Below are 25,152 nucleotides of genomic sequence, written 5' to 3' on the forward strand. Positions count from 1 at the left end.
TTATTTCAGTGTTTCATTCCTTTTATGATCGATTTTTTAATTATTAATAACTTTTTTCACGTTCTTTTCGTTCGCGTTTTTTTTTGTGTTGTTTATCCCAAGTTTTGTGTTGTTCTTCCTTAGTGTTCATGATTTTTTTTTAATTTTCGGATGGATTTATTTTTGATTTAATACTCGCGTATAAGACCACTTGATTCGCAATATGCCACGGAAAGCTGCTGTGACAGTGGAAAAAGCTGTGCGGAGCTTGAAGAAATTCATTACGCGCTTCGCAACATCGGAATTGCCGAATTATTCGGATGAAATATGGGAGAAATCTCCGAAGATTTAAATAAGAAGTGGAGTATTCACAATGTTTATAACAACGTGGTCCAGGATCGCCGAAATATTCTCTCCCTTGCACGAAAGGAAAAGGGCATAATTATTCCACCGTCGAAGGACAAAACAGACACGAATCCGAGCAATTCGTATTCGTCAAATGAATCGACAACGTTCGAAAGTTCCGACGAGTTTTACGCAGCAAATCATGAAAATGAACCGGAAGATGGTCAAGAATTCTTCACGGTCAAGCTCACAAGCCAAGAATGGGATGCTATCAAACCCACGAGTACGTCTCCGATACTTTTTCTTTTAATTAAGCGAATAAGGTATTTAATTTTACAACATATTTTCATATTTTGAAGCTTGTTTCTTTTTTTGGGAAGTAAAATTCAAATTCTTCAAAAAAATAGTATTTTTTTGATATTTTAATATTTTTTTTAGCTCATTAAAAATATCTATAATTTCAAATTTAGTTCAATTTTTTATTTTCCTTCAGTTAGAATTGAAAAAATTGTTTATTTTTATTTTCAAACCATTTAATGTAAGGAGTATAATGAATAGGGCGGACTGAGCAGTATGGTTTGTCCGAAATATATTGGTACAAAAATGAACAAAAAAACTAAAAATATAGGAATAGGTTGTTTATTGACCGAATTTTGTCGAACCAGGCTGTTCAGCAACGAGAAATTGGCAGTCCTGTAAAAAAAGTAGAATTATTATGATTCCGTAGAAAGCGTGTTCGCGGTTTTTATCCAATAAGCGAAATTCGAAATGTTATCCATTTGTACTACTGTTGTGAGCGCTCTCTCTCTCTCTAAAGCAAATCTTTAAAAAAAAATGAATTACTTAAATTAGTCAGTGAAATATAACTACAATGGCCACCTTGAAATTGGGCCAAAATAATAAGGCAAAATATTTTGTGATTCCTATTCTTCAATATTACTTGCACTTGCAGGTCTGTCCTCCGGATGCCGACCGACGCTACAGAAAGGAGTCTGAAATAATATCGTACCGATTGCCATCTCACGTCAGACGAAAATTCCATGTGCATACGTTTTCAAGCGTGCCAAAATTGCAAAAGCTCCAACCTGTATCGGTAATTATGTCACAATTCAGGGTCAATGTAAAGGAACGTCGTGTCAAAATAAACTAAAAGTGACTATCGAAAAAGAGCCAACCAATAATGACAGTGTTATACTGAACGTATTACGTTCTCTAAATGGAAAATACAGAGAGGAGGTCCAGAAAAATTTAGTACATGAAGGTGCATCCAATTTCCGAAAACGCACGGCACGGGAAGAAATGGTTCTAGGGGATGCGGAGCCACCATTTCTTGCAGATGCACCTGCGGCAAGCAAAAAAACAGCATATTGATAAGAATTTGGGGCTCGACCCACTGAACAAGACAAACTTGAATGCTTCGCTAGAAGCTATATCGCAATAACCAGAATTTCTTGGCAAAATTGAGTACATCGCATCAACCCCTTTTGTTGTTGTCTATCGCAGTCCATCACAGCTTCATGCGTACAAAGAATACTGCAGAAACAGCACAATCAGTACGGTAATGATTGATGCGACAGGGAGCTTAGTTAGAAAAATCGATCGAAACGACAAATCAAGATGTGGTCTAATTTTCCTGTACACTATGGGTATTAATTTCGTTAAGTTGACTATTCTGATCCACCAGATGCTCTCGGAGAGACACGACGCGCACTCCATCATGAATTGGATCCATCTATTTATGCGAGCCGGTGCGCCCAAACCGAAGCTTGCGATATACAATTATTCCAAAGCGCTCCTGTATGGAATGTGCAAGGAATTTAACGACACAACATTGAAGAAATACATTCAGAACTGTTTTGAAATTCTGGTGGCAAAGCAACCGATAAAGGTAGATACTCACCTACGGGTTGACGTTGCGCACATAATTCATGCTGTGTCAAGGTGGAAATGTGGGAAATTCGTTGCGCACATCGAAGTGAAGCAATTCTTCCTCCGGTCCGTTGCGTTAATGATTCAATCTTCGGACATCAACCATTTCGAGATGTTATTGACGCGAACATTCGTTGTCGCAAGCCAAAAATATTTGGACTCTACCGTGGCGATTCCAATCAAGGACGACGAGGCTGCTGAAAAGGTTGAAAGTGTCCTCGCAATTAGAAATCATCTGGAGAGTATAATGGCAAAGACAGGCATTGCCCTACGAAAATTTGGAACCGACATCGAAGAAAATAAACATCTCCGTCCAGTTGATAATCTCTCAAATTATGAGATAAGTCAGTGTGATGGGTGCGAAATAAAATCCATCGCAGAATGGGTCGACCAAATTTTAAAAACAAGTGCTACAACTGGAAACGAAGGGCGTGAAATGAATGCATTTTATGTACCAGGGTTCATTGCGTCGATGAAGCCACTTGCCGTAGAATTTCCACTTTGGACCAATTGCACGAAGCCAAAAATGAATAATAATGCCTCATCCGCGCCCATTGAATCTTACTTCAATGACCTCCAAACAAATGTTTTAAAAAAAGGTCTATGAAGGGCTGACAATTTTGTGGTTACTCACTTACGAGACATAGAAGGTGGTAGTCTTCTCTTCGTGGCCAAGATGCTCTATTAACTTGGAACCCGCCGATGACCAAATGAGATCAAAATTTGCTCAACATATTGTGCTCGTTTTGTGCTGTTTTGTACCGCAAAAAAAAAGTTTTGTACTATTAGTATTCTCAAAATATGCAAGAAATTAGGAGCGGGTTCCAACTTAATGTTAAGTTAGAACCCGCAAGGTTGGAAGACACTCAACATTATGTACTTGTTTTGTGCTATTTTGTGCCACCCAAATAACGTTTTGTACCCTCGTCATTACCGAGATATATGCCTCCGACGAGGTATGCAAACGGCCCAACGAGTTCGGGTGGTACGGAACTTGAAGCATTCGTTTTGTGCTATTTTGTGCCACCCAAATGACGTTTTGTACCCTCGTCATTAACGAGATATATGCCTCCGACGAGGTATGCAAACGGCCCAACGAGTTCGGGTGGTACGGAACTTGAGGCATTTGTTTTGTGCTACTTTGTGCCTCCCAAATAACGTTTTGTACCCTCGTCATTACCGAGATACATGCCTCCGACGAGGTATGCAAACGGCCCAACGAGTTCGGGTGGTACGGAACTTGAGGCATTCGTTTTGTTCTACTTTGTGCCACCCAAATAACGCTTTGTATCCTCGTCATTAGCGAGACATATGATGTAATTATTTCACGCCAATGCATAAACGGAGCCCGCAGACCTGTATGAATTGTTTCATTTTTCTTCGGGTATGTGTCGCAAAGATCAAGCTTTGTGCTAAAAAAGGCGGAAAAAGACGAAAAGAGGCGAGATGTCAACCCCCAGAATCGAACTGTCACAACTCAGAAAGACCTTGTTTCTTCAAAACTGCCATAAATATATCCACCATCAAATGAAACCGACCAATGAATACCGCAGATTGATCATGACAATGTCTGTTGATGGTAACAGTATAATGATGAATGTTGCCAACCATATTTTGTTCACTCGATAAATCTGAGTTTAGGCCTCTACACCGACGGCAAGGTAATGGTTATCGTAGAGGTTTATTTTTGTTTTTACTTAATTTTTTTTTGTTTTTTTTTTGTTTTTTTTGCAATTTAAAATTTTTTTTTATTTTTTTTATGTATTTTTTCAATTTGTTTTTCATCATTTTTTTATTATTATTTTCTCTGATCATTTTTTATTATTTTTTTTTTTCTAATCTGTTTTTCAATCTTTTTTCTTATTTATTTTAATTATAATTTTTTTTTTTAAGTTCCGAATTTTCCCAAAATTATATTCATTTTTTTTTACGGTATCGTAATTTTTTTAAGATATTTTTTTTTCTTGCAACAAAAATGTACTTTCAGTTTGTGTCCTTTAGAAAATATTTTTTTAGTATTCTATATGTAATATAATGTGGAAGATGATACGTACTTTACCTGATCAATTCAGTCGGTACATGTATATGTATGTATAATGTTGAATACGAGGTCGAATACTGATAATATTAATATAGTTGAAATAATAATAATATTAAAATACAGTGAATCTGTTACCTTTTATGGTGTTGAGTTTTTTGCAGTTCGATTTCTCTTGAACTCTTACATCTATTACTTTATGCTCACCATCGGGTCTGTGTGCATTTTTCATGTTATTGTTTGTACGTTGTCGCATTTATTTCGGTACGTTGTATTGTGCATAACATATTTATTGACTCATAAACATTGTTCAAGGCCTCGTGTGGTGTGAAGATTTTACGTGTCTTGGATGTGTCCTCACACTCGTATTCATCAGATTTTTAGTTCAATCACTTTAGGCATTCCTTCAGTGTTGAATTTAAATCTCCATTTGTTTTCACTGTCTCGTTTCGCTTTTGATATAACAGCTCAGTGTAGATTTAAGCTCCTCATATGGTGTAGACGATTGCATGACAAAGGACGTCTGCATTTTGATTACAAGAAGATTTTTTAGTCTCCAGGTCGTTGTATCTTTCCCAAGTACCGTCATGACGTCTGCAAAGGGCGATGTAATGCCCGACAGCCCCGAGAGGCATAGAAGCCTCATCTTCGTTTTGATGGCCTGGTAGAAACTGTATTACACCTCTCAAAAAGAATAACGTGCTTTGAATTTCTATGTGATGCGGTATGCTAGACAATTGCAGCACGCCTTCCACAAGTAGATGTTTTTTCTTTGGATCGGACGTTAAAATCTCTACAAACAAATGTTTGCCGTTAATGACAGTTTTACTTGTTCGGAAACCATCACAGACTGACCTATTTTCGGTGCCCCTCAAACCGCAGCTGGTACATCTATCAGCGATCTGTTCCGATATTAATCTCTGAAGTTCATCGATGGATCCATCCTTGGCAGAGACTGTGATGATAGGTCTTTCGTACACTCTAACCGCATTGGGACATTCTGTGTCAGAGCACTGGTTTGTTTCCTTGGCGCTAGAATGACCTTTCATTACATGTGACAACAATTTTGACACTGGCATATCGCACTTCATTTGCATCAGTCCACTTGGTAGCCTAACGGAACGACAAAGCGGGAATAGTATTTCCGCTCGAAGCTTGTACGTAGTAGCAGATATACCTTTTGTACGATATCAGCGGCAAGTTTTCCAATGGCATAGTTCGTTGCGCTATCGACGTATTTTTTGTACGGATCACTGTCACAATACGCGGTACAAAAGATCTGTGTGGATGAATCGAATGAACATGTATTTGATAACAGAGTTTTCTTCCCGCCCCGCATAACTGGCTGCAGAGTACGGTCGTGGCCAATTTTCAAAATTCCAATTGGAACAACGGGTTTAACTTGAGAGAGATCGACGTGAAGCCATTCAGAATTCGGCTGGAGATACGATTTACGCTTTCGCTTTGTCTTTTCTTCGCCTAAATTGCGCCAGTTTTTAATTTCGGACATCTCTAATCTACGATCAACTAACGGGTCTAGCTCGTTTCGAATAAGTTTTGACGCTACAACCGTACCGTTTACGAGAGGAGAGATTTCAACCGATTTATCACACGGAGGAAAATCGTCTGTATTATCGAACTCATCATTGGACTTAAGCGTTGAAGTTGCATCTATTTCGATGTCGGAATTTGTATATTCCTCATTGCTAATAGAATCTTCTTCAACATCTGTGCCATATCGTGGTGCGTCGTCCTCTTCCTGCACGAAATTTGCTGCAGCAAGTTTCATGGAGCCTTCGATTGATTTGATATGATGAAGCATGAAATCATCAACGCGTAAGGGCAGAGTCATGTGTTGGAAAACTCTGTTTTTGATATCGTTGAAATTCGATTCTACCGAAGCGCTGGAGGCCGTTGGGTTTCCGTAACCATAATAGGGTACCATAATGGCAGTAAATACGGGAATCAAATGTGCTACTTGCAAAATATCGTCAACAAGTTTGGGTAATGCTTGTTGGTTCCCCCTTGTCCCAGTGTCACTGTTACTCTTAACATTTCTGACGATTTCCTGTACCCGAGCGGTGAATGGATTCCCCGGGCACATTTCAATGTCCGAGATATCACAGATTTGAGTTTCTTCTTCTGTAAAATTCTCATTATCTGCCGAATTAATCCCACCTATCCTTTTAAGAAGGGCATTCTTGCTAACTTCGCAAGGTGTGGGCAGACCTGTGTTTTCGTCATCTCCCTCGGTAGCATGGCAAGGAACAGTAATAATATCTGACAATATTCTAAAAAGGTCATTAACGTCTTCCGATTGTATAACTTGACCCAAACTTCTTAAGTAAAATTGTCGGGATCGTCGGAGCTGCCCACGCAAACTTGACCACATTGTCATCATTTTAACAACGTGAGCTACATCATTTCTAAGAAAACACGCTGGTAGATTAGGAGCCATACAATCCTCGCGACGAAGGATTTTAGCACATTCGTGTAAATAAGCATTCAGCGATGGAAATGTTGTGAACGCTTGAATACAAGCTGACATCAAAGCTTTAGACATGTCGACTACGATCTCACGAGGTGTCGGAACCCCGTCACGTTGCCACATAGACAACCAGTGCCGGATAGATTCTGTATCATGTCGCTCTGAGAGCATGGAACACACGGGGTAAATTTTGCGCGATGTGGCGTCTCGCACGACGGCACTGTATAAAAAAATATTTCCGGACTTTGTGCCATCAGGTCTTACAAGCCTCTTAACCACTCCACCAGTCGCATCGATCATTAGCCTATGAATTGGAGTGGTTTTACAATAATTGCGGTATACATGCAATTGCGCTGTACTGTGGTACCGTACGTAAAATTTATCATACGCGACATCTCGGATAACTCCCTGATATGGTGCAATGTACATTGCTTTGGCTATCGCTATTATCGGATCAGCATGCAAGCGCGATTTCTTCAAAGCTTGACATTCAGCGACTCTGAGTATGTTGGTCGAAGGTAAGTGACTTGGTACCGGGTCTCCAAATGTCATAAGATCATTCGCGAGTCGCTTTTGCAATGCACTCGCTGCCACATTCTCGCACGTCATTTTCTTCACCGCTGTCTTCCTTGCGGCACCAGCTAATTTCCTTTTTAAGTTCGCGGGATGGGCTCTTGTGAATACTCCTTTATAAGTACATTTCATGAGGACTTTGTCGTTTGAGTGGGCTTGTGATCCACGTATGCTACGAATTTCGCTTTGCAAAAAGTACAAATACCATTTATCGACAAGTATTCACTTCTCGAGGATTTATTTGCCTTGCCCCCTTTGAAGCTAATCTTGCACGGCAATTTCAATTGTTTCCAAAGTCGGTTGGTTACAATATGCGTTCACTTCCGACGTTTTAAGACACTGTATTTTCGGAAACCATTCCTGCGATTGTCTCTATAAGTGACTACTTCCGGAGCAATACCTTTCCACGCCTTTGACGAAAATTTGATGGTGAATTTTCTTTCTTGGTAATCTTTAGATGTTGTTTGCGGGTCGTGTTGCTCCTTTAAACTTTCACTGTAAGGTGCATCTGACGATGAGCTAGTATCTCTTGAAGTACTTATGGTAGTGTTAGGCATATTCGTGCTCGCATCAGTAGTATTCGCTGTATTATTCAACGATACATCTTCTTCTTCTTCTTCTTCTATCACCGTTGTAGGCAACTTATTGAGCTTAAAATATTCTCGCAAGCCGTATCGGTTCTTCTTCACGATGGTAAAGCAGTAAACAGGAGAAACGTTTTTTGTTTTCATTCCTTCGCTCAATCGCTTCCATACTTCAGAACTCTTTTCTGCTACACTACCGTTGCCTGAATATACCGCATCGATTTCGTTAGCGAGTAAAGAACGAAACTCGTCATCGGGAAAATGTGCGCGGCCTCGGCATAGTTTCACCATAGATATAAGGTAGTTCACAATACTTAGTGCGAATATGCCTAGAAATCTATGGAATTTCTGCAGACTTGATCGTACGAAAAAGGTTTCGTTTTGTTTATCCGAATACGAATATACCACAGAACAATACGCGGGACTTAGATATGGCAATGTAGGTAAAGGATGGTATATCGTAACAATGAAGGTAGGGAAGGTGGTAAATATGTACGGTATATGCAGAAAGTAAAGGAAACCTGTACCATGTATGGAATTGTCATCAGCTGAGGGAGTGACGAGGTAGGGAAGGAAAATCTGGATAGATGAGCTGCAAAAAGAACGAAATCCGGTTATGAGTCTGGAAATGGAAGTGAAGAAGATAATCGAGGGTGATTTCAATAAAGAGCCGTGCGCATATAGATTTTGGTTCGAAATGAAAGGGAGAAAAGTTTAAAAATCCGATTTCATTCTAGAAAGCATAAGGTAGAACGTAAGGAAGAAAAGATGATATATGTATATAACCGAAATAAAAAATACGCCTCGTATAAAAACAAACTTTGTATTCAATATATATTTTAATGTATTATAATTACTGATAGTAAAAATACGCCAGCGCATACTACAGAAACCAAAACTTTTGTAAGTATAATAAGAATAAAGCTAGTATAGCAATCAAAACTTTTGTGAGTTTAATAAGAATAAATATTTGTATTGTTTTCACTTATATATGTATATGATTATATAGTTATACATATACATATACGCGTAGATCCGTCTCGTGAAACTGTAATCTGTTTTTTCTGAGAACCCTGTGGGCTATCAAACCCGAAAGCATTGCACAAAAAGATCGCTGCGTATTGGACACAGAGATACTCGTGACAGCAAATATCATTCGCCGAATACCTCTACTGCTCGGGCTACGACACCTTACGAAGAGAAACGTGCGGACGAACTGACTCACACGTATGCGCAGTGGGGCGCCTCCGCCAAGCAGCTAGATACGAACTAATAATACTCGAGTACAACCGTAGCGCCACGCGTGGTCAGCAAAGGCGATAAAGTCGAGAGAGAGAGAGAGAGAGAGGGAGGATCAGCTGTTACAATGTATGTACGTGTTACGTCGCATTTTTAAGCGAATGTTCGAAGTAAATACAGTAGTAATTGCTTTCATATATTTGATATGGTTACGTACAACAATTTTTTGAAGTATAAGCTTGAATAATTATATCGCTTCGAATATACGCTAGCCCTAATAATAAGGTTTGAAGATACGAATAATATTCTTTGGAGAATAATAGAGTTCTTTTCTCTGAAACAGTTTCTAAAATTTTATTGCTTTTCGAGTGGTTACAGGAATGTTCTGGAGGCCATGTGTTAGAAAACTGCACGGAGAAAAAGGCATACCCCTACGGTCGAACGCCTAGCCCAGCAGCCTTTATCTACAAAATAATATAAACACCTTCGACTTCGAAATATTCAAAGCGCCAAGAAATACTATCTATCCTAAAAATATCTACAGGAAATGATTAAAAACATACTTTTTCGAATTAAATGATTATTGAACTACCCAAATAAGGGAGGGATTATGACATATAAATAATGCATATTACTAACAATTGAGAATTTGCCAATTTCCGAACGACAATAGACATAAATCATTCATTTAAACAACATTTCGATGAATAAAACGATCATTTAACAAGAATATTTAATTCAAAGATACATTTTATTCAATTTCAGTAACTTATATGTGGGACATTCCACGTCAACTTTGCACTCCATGTACCTCACCCCTTCGATTTTGATCATTTTTTAGTATGACGTTGTTACCGACCAAAAAAGGTCTTAGAATTATTTTCAGATTTTTCCAACCACCAGTGAAATTGAAAAAAAATCGAAAAACCTATTTCGAAAATGCCATTTTCAAAAATCTGAAAAAATTCACACCAATTCTACGACTTGAAACATGATTTTTGAGCACCACACGATAATGGGATCTCTATATTTACTATTTTTTTCGCACTTTTTTAGTTTTTTCATGTCGGAATTGGAATTTGTATTTTTGTGATCGGTTATAATTTTTATTCTTATATGCATATTTATTTATAATAATTTTCTCAAATATTGAAGAAATTGCAAAAAAGTAAAAAAATAAAATTAAAATGAAAAAAAACGTCCACGATATTTATGAGTTATGAGTCAATAAATATGTTATGCACAATACAACGTACCGAAATAAATGCGACAACGTACAAACAATAACATGAAAAATGCACACAGACCCGATGGTGAGCATAAAGTAATAAATGTAAGAGTTCAAGAGAAATCGAACTGCAAAAAACTCAACACCATAAAAGGTAACAGATTCACTGTATTTTAATATTATTATTATTTCAACTATATTAATATTATCAGTATTCGACCTCGTATTCAACATTATACATACATATACATGTACCGACTGAATTGATCAGGTAAAGTACGTATCATCTTCCACATTATATTACATATAGAATACTAAAAAAATATTTTCTAAAGGACACAAACTGAAAGTACATTTTTGTTGCAAGAAAAAAAAATATCTTAAAAAAATTACGATACCGTAAAAAAAAAATGAATATAATTTTGGGAAAATTCGGAACTTGAAAAAAAAAATTATAATTAAAATAAATAAGAAAAAAGATTGAAAAACAGATTAGAAAAAAAACAATAATAAAAAATGATCAGAGAAAATAATAATAAAAAAATGATGAAAAACAAATTGAAAAAATACATAAAAAAAACAAAAAAAAATTAAGTAAAAACAAAAAAAAACCTCTACGATAACCATTACCTTGCCGTCGGTGTAGAGGCCTAAACTCAGATTTATCGAGTGAACAAAATATGGTTGGCAACATTCATCATTATACTGTTACCATCAACAGACATTGTCATGATCAATCTGCGGTATTCATTGGTCGGTTTCATTTGATGGTGGATATATTTATGGCAGTTTTGAAGAAACGAGGTCTTTCTGAGTTGTGACAGTTCGATTCTGGGGGTTGACATCTCGCCTCTTTTCGTCTTTTTCCGCCTTTTTTAGCACAAAGCTTGATCTTTGCGACACATACCCGAAGAAAAATGAAACAATTCATACAGGTCTGCGGGCTCCGTTTATGCATTGGCGTGAAGTAATTACATCATATGTCTCGCTAATGACGAGGATACAAAGCGTTATTTGGGTGGCACAAAGTAGAACAAAACGAATGCCTCAAGTTCCGTACCACCCGAACTCGTTGGGCCGTTTGCATACCTCGTCGGAGGCATATATCTCGGTAATGACGAGGGTACAAAACGTTATTTGGGAGGCACAAAATAGCACAAAACAAGTACATAATGTTGAGTGTCTTCCAACCTTGCGGGTTCTAACTTAACATTAAGTTGGAACCCGCTCCTAATTTCTTGCATATTTTGAGAATACTAATAGTACAAAACTTTTTTTTTGCGGTACAAAACAGCACAAAACGAGCACAATATGTTGAGCAAATTTTGATCTCATTGGGTCATCGGCGGGTTCCAAGTTAATAGAGCAGAACAAAAAGAAGAAATAAGTAAAGCGAGAGTGCAATAAGAAAAAGGAAAGAAAATAAAGTGTGTACAGAAGTTCGATTATTCAATAATAAGTGGCTTTTAAGATTGTTTATTGTCGTATCTTCATGCTTCCTTCTGAAGTAAGAATTCATTCTAAGTATTCGAGCTAGGTGGGTCATCAACCTTTTTTAAATTGGAGTTGAAAAGAGTGACTTTCTATATTTCGATTTTTTTTTCATCATAATATGTCAAAATACCAAATGTCTCGTTGGTGTAACTCTGCTCAGCGTCAATATCGACGTCTGATGAGGTGTCGTGGCCACTGGTGTTGCCGGTGTGGTGTCATCGAACCCGTCTCACCGTCGCTCCTCGGGGTCATACGTTTCTCGCGTTCTGGAAAATTCAATCAACCTCAAAATTTGAATTTTCTTCAAACTCCATAAATTTGCGAGGAGCAAAAAGTCCACTTTGGGTCAATCTGACCCGAGGGGGATTTTAAATCGTTGAATTCCGAAAAATAAGATTTTTTTATCCGGAAAACGTGAATCGTTTTTTTTTGCTGCGAATTTATGGGCCTGAATATATTTTTTTCACGCAAAACATGCAAACATTTCGCACAAACATCCTACATGTCCACATCGGGTCAACCTGACCCGAGGCTTTTTTCAAACCGTTCAATTCCGGAAAATATGAACTTTCGGTTTTTTTTTTCAGCGAATTTATAGGTCTGAATGTATTTTTCACGAAAAACAAAATTCAATGCCAAACGACCGGTGAGAAAAAATTCTTCGGGTCAAAATGACCCAATGTGTCCTCGAAGGGCTTAAAAAAAAGAAAAACACCTCCTCAAGTCCACAGTGGATCAATCTGACCCGAGACGTTTTTCAAATCATTCAATTCCGGAAAACATGAATTCCTCGTTCTTTTTTCTAGTTGCGAATTTATGCGAGCCTGAATGCATTTTTTCACGAAACAGAAGAGAAAAAATCTAACGGGTCAAAATGACCCAGTGTGTACTCGAAGGATTTGACGGAAAAAGAAACAAAAAATCGATAAAAACTGACTGTGACTCGTGGTAATGCTTCCGGTATCGCTGCACGTGCTCGAGGCCGGCGAAGGAGACGGCAGCATGTCCAAATGATCTGCGGTTTCCTTGTGGTTCGATTTGCTGCTGCCGGTGGCACTGGCGTTTCCATTGGATTCGCATTTATCGACAGATTCTCTGGTGTGGAGAGACCCAGCGGGCAAAATTTGAAAACGGTAAGTTGAATCGAGGTTCCAGGCGGCCAAGAGCAGCTGACTGACCTTGGGAACGCCGTTGGCGATGGTAGAGCCTGAAAACGATCAAGCCAGCGATGAAATTGAAAGAAAATGTCGAAAAAACGATTAAAATGGTTTTTTTTAAGAAAATTGCGAATTACCGATCGCTCCCGGTTGGTACATTGGACTGTTTTTCATGCAAACGTGCGTCCCGTAACTGATGTCTGTCGAGACGACCATCGAGGGTCTGTGTTTGCGAGATTTCGCCTTGTGTTTGTCCCACAATTTGTTTCGCTGCGCAAAAGCTACACAGCTACAGCTACACAGTTTATTTACGTTGTAAATGCGACAAGGGATGGTACGCCTAGCCGAGTAACATGGATCGTTCGCAAGATCGTTGCAAGCACGGTCCAAGATTTACAAGATCTGAGAACACAGAAATCTTAGGATAGACGAACAGGAACATCGCTGACATATATTATAAGCCCATCGACATTTTACGTTTCTTCCAATTATAAGTGCATTATTCCTTATCAGTAAATATCAATTTTGGCGTTCTATAAAAGATTTCACTTTCTGTTGCACTGTGTTGAAAAGATTTCGTCAAGTTTCCCGTTTTCGACGCTCGTGTCTTTTTCCAATAGTTTCATCCAATTCTTCGCTTACCATTGGTGTCATTGAGAGAAAATTGCTCAGCTTCGTCTCCATGTCCATCTCGTACCCGTTCGATTTACGATAATCCGCATCCTCGAAATTCGTATTTCTTTGTCAATCTTGGTCGCTACAGCTAATTTCAGACGCACTGCGCAGACATGTTGCGCATATACAGTGCGCACACACAATGCGCACACCGGAAGTGCTCTAATCCTAGGGGAAATTGCACATTAAATAATTATTTAATATCAATTAAAATATTAACTCTCTAACAGTTTTTTTCTACTCTCAAATTCTCTCGAACGATTCTCAAACGATTAAAAAAAAATTAAACGTCCAAGTCCATTTTTTGAGGAGATAGAAAATATGGGGGTCAGCTTCACACCCAAAATTAAAATCAATTTTCCGGAAAAACTTCAAACTCTCAAACGCTTTTCTTCACTCTCAAACCCTCTCAAACGATTCTCAAACAAATTGCATTAATTAGATTTAAAAATAACAACTTTGGGGGGTCAACTTCACGGAGGTCGGTGTTTGGCGTTATTGTAAGCCGAAACGAAATCAGATGAGATATCGAGCCGCTTGAAGCTTTCTTGCATGCTGAACCAATTCCACATTTTACCTTTCAGCGTGCAATTGAAACGTTCACAGATCGAAGCCTTCAAATTCCTGTACGTGGAGTGAAATTTGATTCCCTAACGTGTCATAAGCAATTCAAATTTTGAGTTGTAAAATTCCGGTCCTCTGTCGACGTGTAAATTTTTCGGCATCCGTCCTTGAACAAGCACATATTCCATTGCCTTTGTAACATCATCTACAGACTTGCTTTTTATCGGTACAGCACACGCATACTTTGAAAAAATATCAATGACTGTGAGCATGTACTTGTGGCCATTGTTTTGTCCAGCGTATGACGTCATGTCAACAAGATCCGCCTGCCAGGTCTCGTCGATACCGCGCACGTCTACACGTCGACGCGGGTAATTCCGGCGTGCAGGCTTATGCGGTTCCGTCACCAGTGCTTGCTTTTCCTCGTTCATATTCCAACGCTCTTGTCGGATGTCTAATTGAGAAATGATTTCAGCGTTTCGAATCGACAGGTCTCTGCCTGTTATGAAGTCTGTGTGAAAAGTATCCAAAGCTTTCTCCGTGGTGAGCTCTCAAGCTTTGATAAATGATTAAATCGAGATTGTCGATTTGTTTTTGCAGCACGTTTAATTTTCGTCTCAAGATTTTTGAAATTACAGCATTGTTCGGCTCTGCGGGATCTGCGACATCGCACGGTCTCTTGTTCCGTATATCGTAATGCCCGTCCGCTGTTATTTGAAATCCGACACCCAGAGGACCGAGAGTGCTCGCGGCCGTGTTTTCATCCAGATGCCGTCCAAACACGTCGACGCTCATCTTGGTAATGAATGCAAAAACGATTGGAGCTGCTTGATAAATGATTCCTGCTTCGCGTAGCTTTTCGAGAATGGAGATCATTTCGTTATTGTGACTCGGATTTCCCGCTGCCTTAGATGCCAGGAGTAAAGGAAGACGCTCCACTAACTCGTTTGGATCATCCCAGAAAACGTATTCCGTTTCAACACCTTGTCGAGTGATCATAGCTTGCGGAAGTAGACCTTTACCCTTTCGGCGGGGTGATGGGGAATAATCCATCAATTCGGCAATGACATTTTTGAATCTGTCACTGTGATCGTTTCGAACAGCCCCATCGGATGAGTAATACTTTTTATGCGCGTTTGTTGCGTGGGTCATGTTTTTAAAATTTTCCCGATCTCCAGTGCTCACAGATGAACCGTCCGGCTGTTTTTTAAACAAAAGTTCCAGCAAACTCTCTGTTTTCGGGTGAAGCGTATTGTCAATACGAATGTAGTCACTCTTAAAAGATATCAACAATCCACCAATCATTAGTCCGTTTGAAAGGTTGCGTACACTGTACACGTTGTCCAATTCACCTTTCGTCTTCTTATCTCTCAATAGTGCATAATACTCATCCTCGATTCCCTAGATCGGTGTTTCTACGATTGTTTTATCTCCTGCCGAAGCAAAAGAATCGTCCATTTCTGAGTTAGTTTCATTCTTCGTTTCATTTTTCATCTGCTTTCTTTCTTCTTCAATTTCTTCCACCTCTTGTTTTACAGGTTGAGTATCTTTTGTAAGATTCACCAGTTCTAGCAACGGAGTCACTACTGGTTTGAAAACGTCACTCAATTTCTGAGTCGTAGATTCCTTGCCCGACTAGAGCAATCTGTTTTCGACGGATCGCGGCACTTGCTTGAGCGATCTGATGTAGGACATCTTTTTGCTTGGAAATATCAGAGCTCTGCATGTTCACGCAACTGAGTCTGCAACGCTTCTGCGTCTCTCGCTCGGAAACGTTAGATTTTGTTTCTTTTCTAGGCTAACAAAAGAATCGAATCCCCTCCTGTATCGTCTTTCGTTGAGCTCACTGTCTTTGTCGATCACCAGAAACCCGTACTTCTGACCGTTCCAGCATGCAGAGCACACGCTTTCAAACTCTGTGTAAGACATATTGGTGTTTACATGGTCGTTGTATACGTGTCTCAGGTTCATATTGTCTTGTTTCAATAACAAGAGTAAGTTTACGTTGTCGCGCACGAGATGTTTGGGAATACGCGCGTACATCTGACAGAAATGGAAAAAGTCAACGTCGTGATATCTACTTATGCGAAAGTAGGCTATAATATTGTCCTGCTTTTCGCACGCTACATCGTGAAATATGATTTTTGAGTTGGGCGGTGCTTATTCCGGTGTAATCACTTACTCACGCTCGGTAAACGCAAAATACTCCGTATTCTCAACATGGTCCAACAATTGCTTCAATAATTGGTATTCAGGTTGGTTGAGAGATTTCGAGTAGATATAAATATTTCCAAATCTGAGTCCCTTGGGATGGGTTATAAGTGTAAGCAGCTCATCAGTTTTACCACAATTCGACAGTCCACAGAATAGCGAACGTACACTATCCAGGAGTGCTTCACCCTGCCGTTTGTGCCTTTTGACATTTTGCTCCGAAAGTTTGTCAAAATTCATCACGGGAAGTTGAGTAGGTTGTTTCTTAAACCGCATCTCGTACATAACTGATCGCATCTGCTATAAATATCCCCTTTTAGAGCACTCTTCTTAATCAACGCACGAACATGATCGCGTACAGAAGCAGCAGGCGGCAACATCGTGGCAAGGGTCTGGTAAATAAAATCATCAACAGCCTTCCGGTCGAATTTCGTGTAACTGGTTATCAGTACTGTGAGCCTGGTACAAAATTAACAAAGAGACTCGCGCGGCGTGGTACGGGAATCAATCTTCTCGACGCAGCTTGCAATGACCACGATATTGCTTATTCGCAGAATCGTGAAAATCTTGAAGTTGGAAATGGGGCTGACAGGGTGTTGGCTGAGAAAGCTTGGTAACGGGTTCTTGCGAAGGACGCAAATTTGGGTGAAAAGGCAGCCGCTTGGGCGATAGCTAATACAATAAGAGTAAAATCAAAACTCGGAATGGGAATTACAAAGTCATAAAATGGGACCTTGAGAAAAGTTAGAAATGCTACAAAACGTTCTATAGTTTCAAGCAACGATGCAAAAGTAGCTATCGAATCTGCGCTGAGGGGTGCTGAAAACGCCGTTAAAAAAGCGGGTGGTGAATGTAAAGTGCGAACACCTCGCGTTCTACCGGTACCTTTAAAAGTGGGTAGTTTTCTACCGTTTCTGATTTCTATTTTCGCTGGACATAGTCCTACAGGCGCGTTAGCCGGTGCAGCGGCAGGTTGAGCAAAAGCTGTGAACGATGCAAGTGCTGCTGAACGAGAACTGGGAAAGAGCGAACAACACAACAAAACTATGGAAGCTATCGCTTCGGGCAAAGGGCTTTATATGTAACCGTACGAAACAAGTCTTGGTCTCCATCTCTCGAAAAACTATATGCGATGCTACCACGTCGAGCGTTAACTGATTCGGACTTGTTAGAATATGCAAAAATCTTTAAGGTTTCGCATTTCCGCGGTGTTTTAATGCGAAACAAAATGCCCGAAAACGGTCCACGAAAAAACGAGTCAGCTGTATCAACCTTGACGACAAAGATGGTCCGGGAACACACTGGGCTGCGTACAAGGAATGCGACAATAATATCGATTAGTTTGACAGTTTTGGTAACCTTCAACCACCCTCGGACATTATAAAATACCTTGGCGTTGGTAGTGGTAAATACAATCATGAAAGGTACCGGGATTGGTATACATTTGAATGTGGACACTTGTGTCTGAAATTTCTGAGTGGGGAGCTATATAAACATGGTGCGTGATTCATCAAAGTCAGTCTACCACTCGCAGTCATGGATGATTGGTTAACGTAAACGATTTTGGGAACCTCTCCAATTCTCGAGGCACAATATTTTCCACCGATCGAACTTGCTCGTGCTAAAAGTTGTGCTCTTACCTTGGTAGAATTGTCAACCTTTAATTCGATTCTCAACGTTGATGTTGGTCACAATAAAATTTACGTAGCAGATAAAGTGATCACCATACCTACCGGCAGCTACGAGATCAAGGACACAGAGAAGTATCTTCAAAACGTTCTAAGAAATACAGATATCAGGCTCGCCATCAAACCCAACAATAATACATCACGCAGCGAAACCACATGCAACCACACGATTGACTTTGAGCCAAATGATTCCATTGCTCAACTTTTGGGATTCACACCACGTGTATTGGAGGTTGATAAAACTCACGAGTCAGACACGCCTGTAACTATACTCAAGGTCAACGCGTTGCGAGTCGAGTGTAGCATTACAACAAGCGCCTACGTCAATGTACACAAAGTACACACTATTCACGAGTTTTTCCCGGCTGTCCGACCAGGATATAAGATCGTGGAAGTACCGTCGCACGTCATTTACCTTTCGATCACCGTCAGGACCATAGATCACGTTCAGCTCCGGTTAGTGCATCAAGACGGAGACCTGGTTAATTTCCGTGGAGAAGTTATGACCGTGAGACTACATATCAAATTGCAATGAACGATGGGAATTGTATTCAACAGACTGTCAAAGAGTAGGTATATCAGTGAGTCGGCATGTTCCGATCAAGTCGGTCATCGATCGATGCTCGAACCGTTAACACCTCGAAACGTGGAGTTCCTGATAGCTCTGAGTCTGAAACTGACACCTTTTGGAAGAGGAATTTCCGACAATTTGTTGTTTCATCATCTGCTACGTATCATGGAGGAAGAAATCTTGAACATCCAAACACCAGTCGGCTTTGACGAATCCGTTGCGCATTACGAGATTCACGCTCACAAACCTTACGCCTCGTCAACTTTGAACAACAGCGATGAAATTCGAATCAACGTTCAGCATCAGGATTCATGCATATTACCCAGCAAAAGTCTGGTACATATCCATGGACGACTTCTCAAACCTGATGGTACAGGTACTGTGACACACAGCTCGTAAACAACGCGATCTGTCATCTGTTTGAAGAAATTCGCTACGAAATTAATGCAGTTGAGATTGATAGATGCAAGAACGTTAGCTTGACAAGTCTCATGTAGGGTTACGCTTTCATGCACCCTGGTCAGACTTGGCTGATGGAGAACGCTGGATAGCTTGATGTAGAACAGAAGAAAAAATTAACCGATGCGAAAGGTAATTTTGACGTACTGATACCGCTCAGCATGATATTGGATTTCGCTAAAGACTACCGCATGATCGTTGTCAACGCTAAACATGAGTTAATTCTGACGAGATCAAAAACTGACGTCAACGCAATCATGCAGACTCAAGAGGAGGAATTTAAAATCACGATCGATACAGTGGAATGGCTAATACCGTATTTGAAACTCGCGGATCAGAAAAAAGTTGACCTACTAAATTTCATTCGGAGAGATCCGCCTATTTCGATGAGCTTCCGCAGTTGGCAATTGTACGAATATCCCCTACTTCCCACAACATCGAAATACGTTTGGACTGTGAAAACCTTCACTGAGCTTGAAAAATCTCGTTACGTCATTTCGGGTTTCCGAACACGTAGAAAGAACAAGACCGACAAAAACGCATGACATTTCGATCATTGCAATATCACGGACGTCAAACTATTTTTAAACTCTGCATCTCAACGGTACGGTAACCTGAACCTCAACATGAGTCGTAATCTGTACGCGCTCCTGTACGAGATGTACGCAAACTTTCGAGCTACCCACTACGACAAGAACCCCGAGCCGTTGCTGTCAAAGAGTGAATTCCTTCGAGACGTCCCCTTATTCGTTATCGACTGTTCAAAACTGAACGAATCTTTGAAGCACGGACCTGTCGACATCCGTCTTGAATTTGAAGCTAAAGCCAACTTTTCCGCTGAAACATCGGCGTACTGCTCGATTGTTCACGATCGTATTGTCGAATACAACCCGCCCAGTGGTGGGGTCAAAAAGTTGGTATAAAAGCTGACCCGTTCCCACCATTTCGCACAGATCAAAGATGGAGCTTATCGTTGACATACAAGGCTTTCGTAGACCTTTCAACCATACCTTCATATTGAAAGAATTGGCTATAATTTCAATTTACTCGGTAGCATCTCCATCAATGTCTTACTTCAAGCCACCTTACGAATGGGATTTACTAGACGTCAAATACAAAAGCCAAAATTCTTTGTTAGAACGCGATTTCCACGGCTTACTTCGGAGCTGTGGAACCATACCGTTTGAGGAAGTTGAGTTGACCATTGAAGACAGGCTGTGCAAAGCTCAAGCCGTATACGTGAAAGGAGAAGGAAAACGAGATTGGTTGCTCAAAATGGTCCCGAAAGTTCAAATCATCGATATGCTAGACTTTGACTGTCCGTCACTTTAAACCTTGCAAAAAACTTCAGCTGTGCCTCGAAGAAGTAACGTGCATGCAATACCCAACGAAATCTGTGCAGCACAAAACGTTTCGATACTTCAAAATTGGCTACTAAATCATCATACTGTTCGGATGACGACGGTGTACGATTTGTGTCACTGCGCAGAAGCGTTTACAAGAACGGTCCCGCATTTCCGGCGAATATGTTATCCTGGTTATGATACTGTTGAATAGAATTATTGTGCTATCGTTGTGAAGTAATTATCAACTGTACCCTAAAAATTGTACTCAATAAGACTGTGTTTTAAAGAATATTCATGAAATAATTTCACACCCTCACCTTCACCTTAGCTCTCAAGAGAGAATTTTTTTCAATATAAAGCGTATGTAAGAATAAACCGTGATCTCCATACTCGACCAAGCTGTACTCAAACCGAGTTATGTTTTGCATTCCTAGAGCGATAGTAACCCAACAATGCAGATCCTTGGCTCTGAATGTATACTGCCGCAGCTATCGGTCGACCTTGCACTCTGGTCGCGACTGAACCCGTTCAAAATTCATCGTTGAGTACACATGACAGTTACAAGCCAAAAAGAATGTCACGTGGTCGATATCAAACCGGCATTCGAGTAAGTGAAAAACAATTCTCAGAACCAATGATCTTGGAATCTCGCGTGGTTGATAACGTGGAAAAGGAATGTGAGGTGGTTGATGTTATACATCAGCATTTCTACCGTGGGAAAAGAATGTGGGGTGGTTGACGTTACACATCAACAGTCCTTTCGTGGGAAAGGAATTTGAAGTGGTCAATGTTACACATCATCAGTTTCATTGTGGGAAAAGAATGCGGGACGGTAAAAAAGTTCTCGCCCCCGCTGCACTTTTGACCGTTGGCAGACGAGCACTACATAAAGACTTTGACCTTCGGTCGGTAAGAGTGTCGGTGAAACAGCACGATTTCAACCTTTGACTGATAAAAATTGTTGGTAAAGCAGTGCGATTTTTACCGTCGACCGATACAACTGTCGGTGAGGTTGCACGGTTTTGACCTTAAGTCGGTACGGCTAACTGTGACGTCATCGCGAAAAAGGGTTTGAGTCTGGGAAGAATGTCGGTCAGTGTCGGTAACAGAAATCCGTAAGTAGAACCCGCCTTGCTGTACTACTACGCTGCATCGAGAGGATTGATACGGGAATCTCCTTTTGCGACTCTTTTCGTCAACTTCGTACCAGGACCGCAGTATTGGTAGCCGGAAACATGCAACTTGATTGGGAGTTTGTTGATAATGCCATGTACCAAACCTCCTCTATTTGATCACCTCTTTGAGAATCGGTCACAATCACGTGTGTGCACAATCATGTCCTCTTTGCGACTGAGAGAAAGTTATCATAAACGATGCATTTATAGGAAATCCAGCCAGTCCCTTTCGAGATGAGTTCCGAGACACAATCGACCAAGCTGCCCGTGATGAATTTTGACAAATGCACGCAGCAGAGTACAAAACGGAAAAAACGTCATGGCGAATCGGTGCCGAGAATTGTACGTGCGGTATTCTGCGAAACATCTAACTGTGGCAAACCCAACGCATTATTTGCGCTTATAACGCATCCCACCGGTTTGAGGTTCGAAAACCTGTACGTTCACTCAAAATCTCTCAATCAACCGAAATACAAGTTTCTGAGTCAAGTGCTCAAAAATGTCGACGGTGTTGAGTATCACCCCTCCAATGAGCATGAGCACGTCATTGCATCGAACGAGGCGCAACCCAACTCGATCATGGTATTCGATTACGTAGCGTGCGAGAAGCAGGATACATACGCGCGGACTTTTGTATGGGTAGACATAACGATGTAGACTGTTTCTTTGTCAGACGTACGCTCGAATCCTCAAGCACCTCGTGCGCAACAACACCAACTTGCTGGTCTTATTCAAACGAGACGGGATAAATCTGAGACATGTGTACAACGATCATGTACACACTGATATATCGTATGTAGAGTCTAAAGACTCGTGTACAGCATGCTGAAACTGTGACAAGTATGGTTTTGTAGTGATCGACGAGGATAGAGAGCTCGGTAATGGTCGGTATAGGAAGGGATTTGACAGTTTTATAAACATGACATAAGAATAGAATACACAATCTCCGAAGGCGATGAAACAGTAGCTTTCCAGAACTAGTTGTGTCAACATGCAGGAAATTTGTAAGGAAAAAGAAGTCTTGCATCGTATCGCTCAAGCGAGTCATGCGATTCGTCGTAAGCACAGAACCCTCAAGATGGGAAAGAGTAGCTGCAGGAGACGATAAAGGATATCTCCAAACCTGTGGTACCCCCGTTGCAGGAATTAGTCAATGTTCCTCGAGGCACGAAACTTGTCAAGGAAGAGGTGAAGGAAAAACTCAAAACTGAAACGAAGGATGAGCCGAAGAACGCAATAAAAGCAGAAGATTCTTTTGCAACTGCAGAGGAAGAGGATCAAACTATTACAGAATCGTCGGTAAGATCAAAAAATGAATATCTTGAGATGCTCAACGATAAAAAAAGACAGCACAAGTTGGATACTCTTTACGGGGTACGGAGTCTTTCTACTGCCAGACTGATGGTTGGTCACTTACCGATAAGCTTCGAGCGCGATTCCGTTTGCATAGGCGGTACGCTCTATCCGAAAACTCAGGGACTGCTGGAACTGCTGTTTAAAAAGATGCCCAACAGCGCTCACGTTACCCGCAACGACAAGGAGGATTACAGAAATATCCTTCTCGCAACAAATGCTCACAGAAAGTACGATAGAGCCACCGAGCCTATCCGAAACGCTCAGAGCGCCAAATTCGAGCATTTAATTGCTGAGTTGCTCAATATTTCTACGTCAGGCAAAGGCGTATCACCATCGTCACAGATGTCGAAGCGTACGGGCAAAGATGTTCTGCTACCTCAGGCTTGGGTTACTCGACAAGTTGTTAAAGCATATTATATTTTCTGGGACGACGCTAACGAGCTGGTGGAACGTCTTTGTTTGCTTATGGCATCTCAAGGGGTTAGGAATACAAGTCACAACAATGAAATTATGACGGTTCTCGAAGAATTACGGGAAGCCGGAATCATTAGTTAGCGAATTCTCGTCGACTCTGCAGTCATTTACGAGATGAGCGTTGACGTTTTTGGACGTCAGCTGAATAAAAACACGACTACGAGCACTCGCGGTCCTCCGAGTGTCGGATTTCAAATACCAGCGGACGGGCATTACGATGTACGGAACAGAGTATAATTCCGAAATTCTCAGGTGAGTCGAAAAATTAATGACGGAGCCAGGAATCGAACCTGGGACTTAGAGATGCTTTACCAGAGACTTACTCCACTGAAACACCTAGCCGCCCTGACTACAGTGTCATCAATTTCTCTCATCACCTGTATTTCGAAGATTCTAGTTTTCATGTGCCATTGAATATATTTACATTTGAGTTTCGTCGCGAAGAGACACATTTTGGACAGTGTGTGAAGCTTGTTGATTTGTGCACACATGTGCTATATGTACTCACCTGAAAATTTCGAAATTGTACTCTTATCTAGCAAATTTTTCTCGCTAATGATATGATATGTTGTATTTCATATCAGCAGTAGTAAACAGCCCACCGTTTAAGTGGCCAAGTGAATTTGACTTCACAAAATTCCACATATAGCACATGTGTGTACATATCAGCACCAGACACTTACCACTGCTCGTATACTAAAAAATTGTACGCGTCTTGTCCCCGTTTTATAGTTCCTCTACGTGGTGCTAGTGGACTCTTGGTAGACTTCTGACACGCTCGCTGCCCTCCCTGACCGCGCGCAAGCTCGTCAGGTTACTACTAGCGCCACTAGTGGTGGAAATTGGCGGCAGAATCGAGGGACATTTTGCGAACCACTTTCAGCAGCATGTGTCAGGGGGCTGGTACAATCAACAAGCTTCACAAACTATCAAAAATGTGTCTTTCCGCGACGAAACTAAAAATGTAGATATACAGAACAAGAGACTGTGCAATGTCGCAGATCCCGCAGAGCCGAACAATGCTGTAACTTCAAAAATGTTTAGACAAAAATTCAACGTGCTGCAAAAACAAATCGACAACCTCGATCATATGATCAAAGCTTTGGAGATCACCACGGAGAAGGCCTTGGATACCTTTTACACAGACTTGAAAACAGGCAGAGACCTGTCCATTCAAAACACTGAAATCATTTCCAAATTGGACACCAGACTAAGAGCGTTGGAATATGAACGAGAAAAAGCAAGCACTGGTGACGGAACTGCATAAGCCTGCACGCCGGAATTACCCGCGTCGACGTGTAGACGTGCGCGGCATCAACGAGACCTGGTAGGCGAATCTTGTTGACATGATGTCGTACGCTGGACAAAACAAAGGTTACAAGTACATGCTCACAGGCATTGATATCTTTTCAAAGTACGCGTGGGCTATACGGATAAAGAGTAAGTCTGGAGATGATGTTACGAAGACAATGGAATCTGTGCTGGTTTAAGGACGGGTACCGAAAAATTTACACGTGGACGGAGGAACGGAATTCGAATTTCTTATGTCACGCTACGGGATCGAACCTTACTCCACGTA

At 40.7% G+C, this 25,152-nt stretch overlaps 1 protein-coding gene across 1 annotated transcript; it reads left to right on the forward strand.

Moving 5' to 3' along the window:
- The first annotated feature begins 21,977 nt into the window (after positions 1–21,977).
- Positions 21,978–24,840, forward strand: LOC138191382 (uncharacterized). Its single transcript, XM_069138128.1, has 3 exons — positions 21,978–22,325; positions 22,887–23,649; positions 24,674–24,840. The coding sequence occupies exons 1-3, from the start codon at positions 21,978–21,980 to the stop codon at positions 24,838–24,840; spliced, it is 1,278 nt and encodes a 425-aa protein (XP_068994229.1).
- The last annotated feature ends 312 nt before the right edge of the window (positions 24,841–25,152 follow it).

Source organism: Neodiprion pinetum, chromosome 1 (genome assembly GCF_021155775.2).
Source record: "Neodiprion pinetum isolate iyNeoPine1 chromosome 1, iyNeoPine1.2, whole genome shotgun sequence".
NCBI lineage: Eukaryota > Metazoa > Arthropoda > Insecta > Hymenoptera > Diprionidae > Neodiprion > Neodiprion pinetum.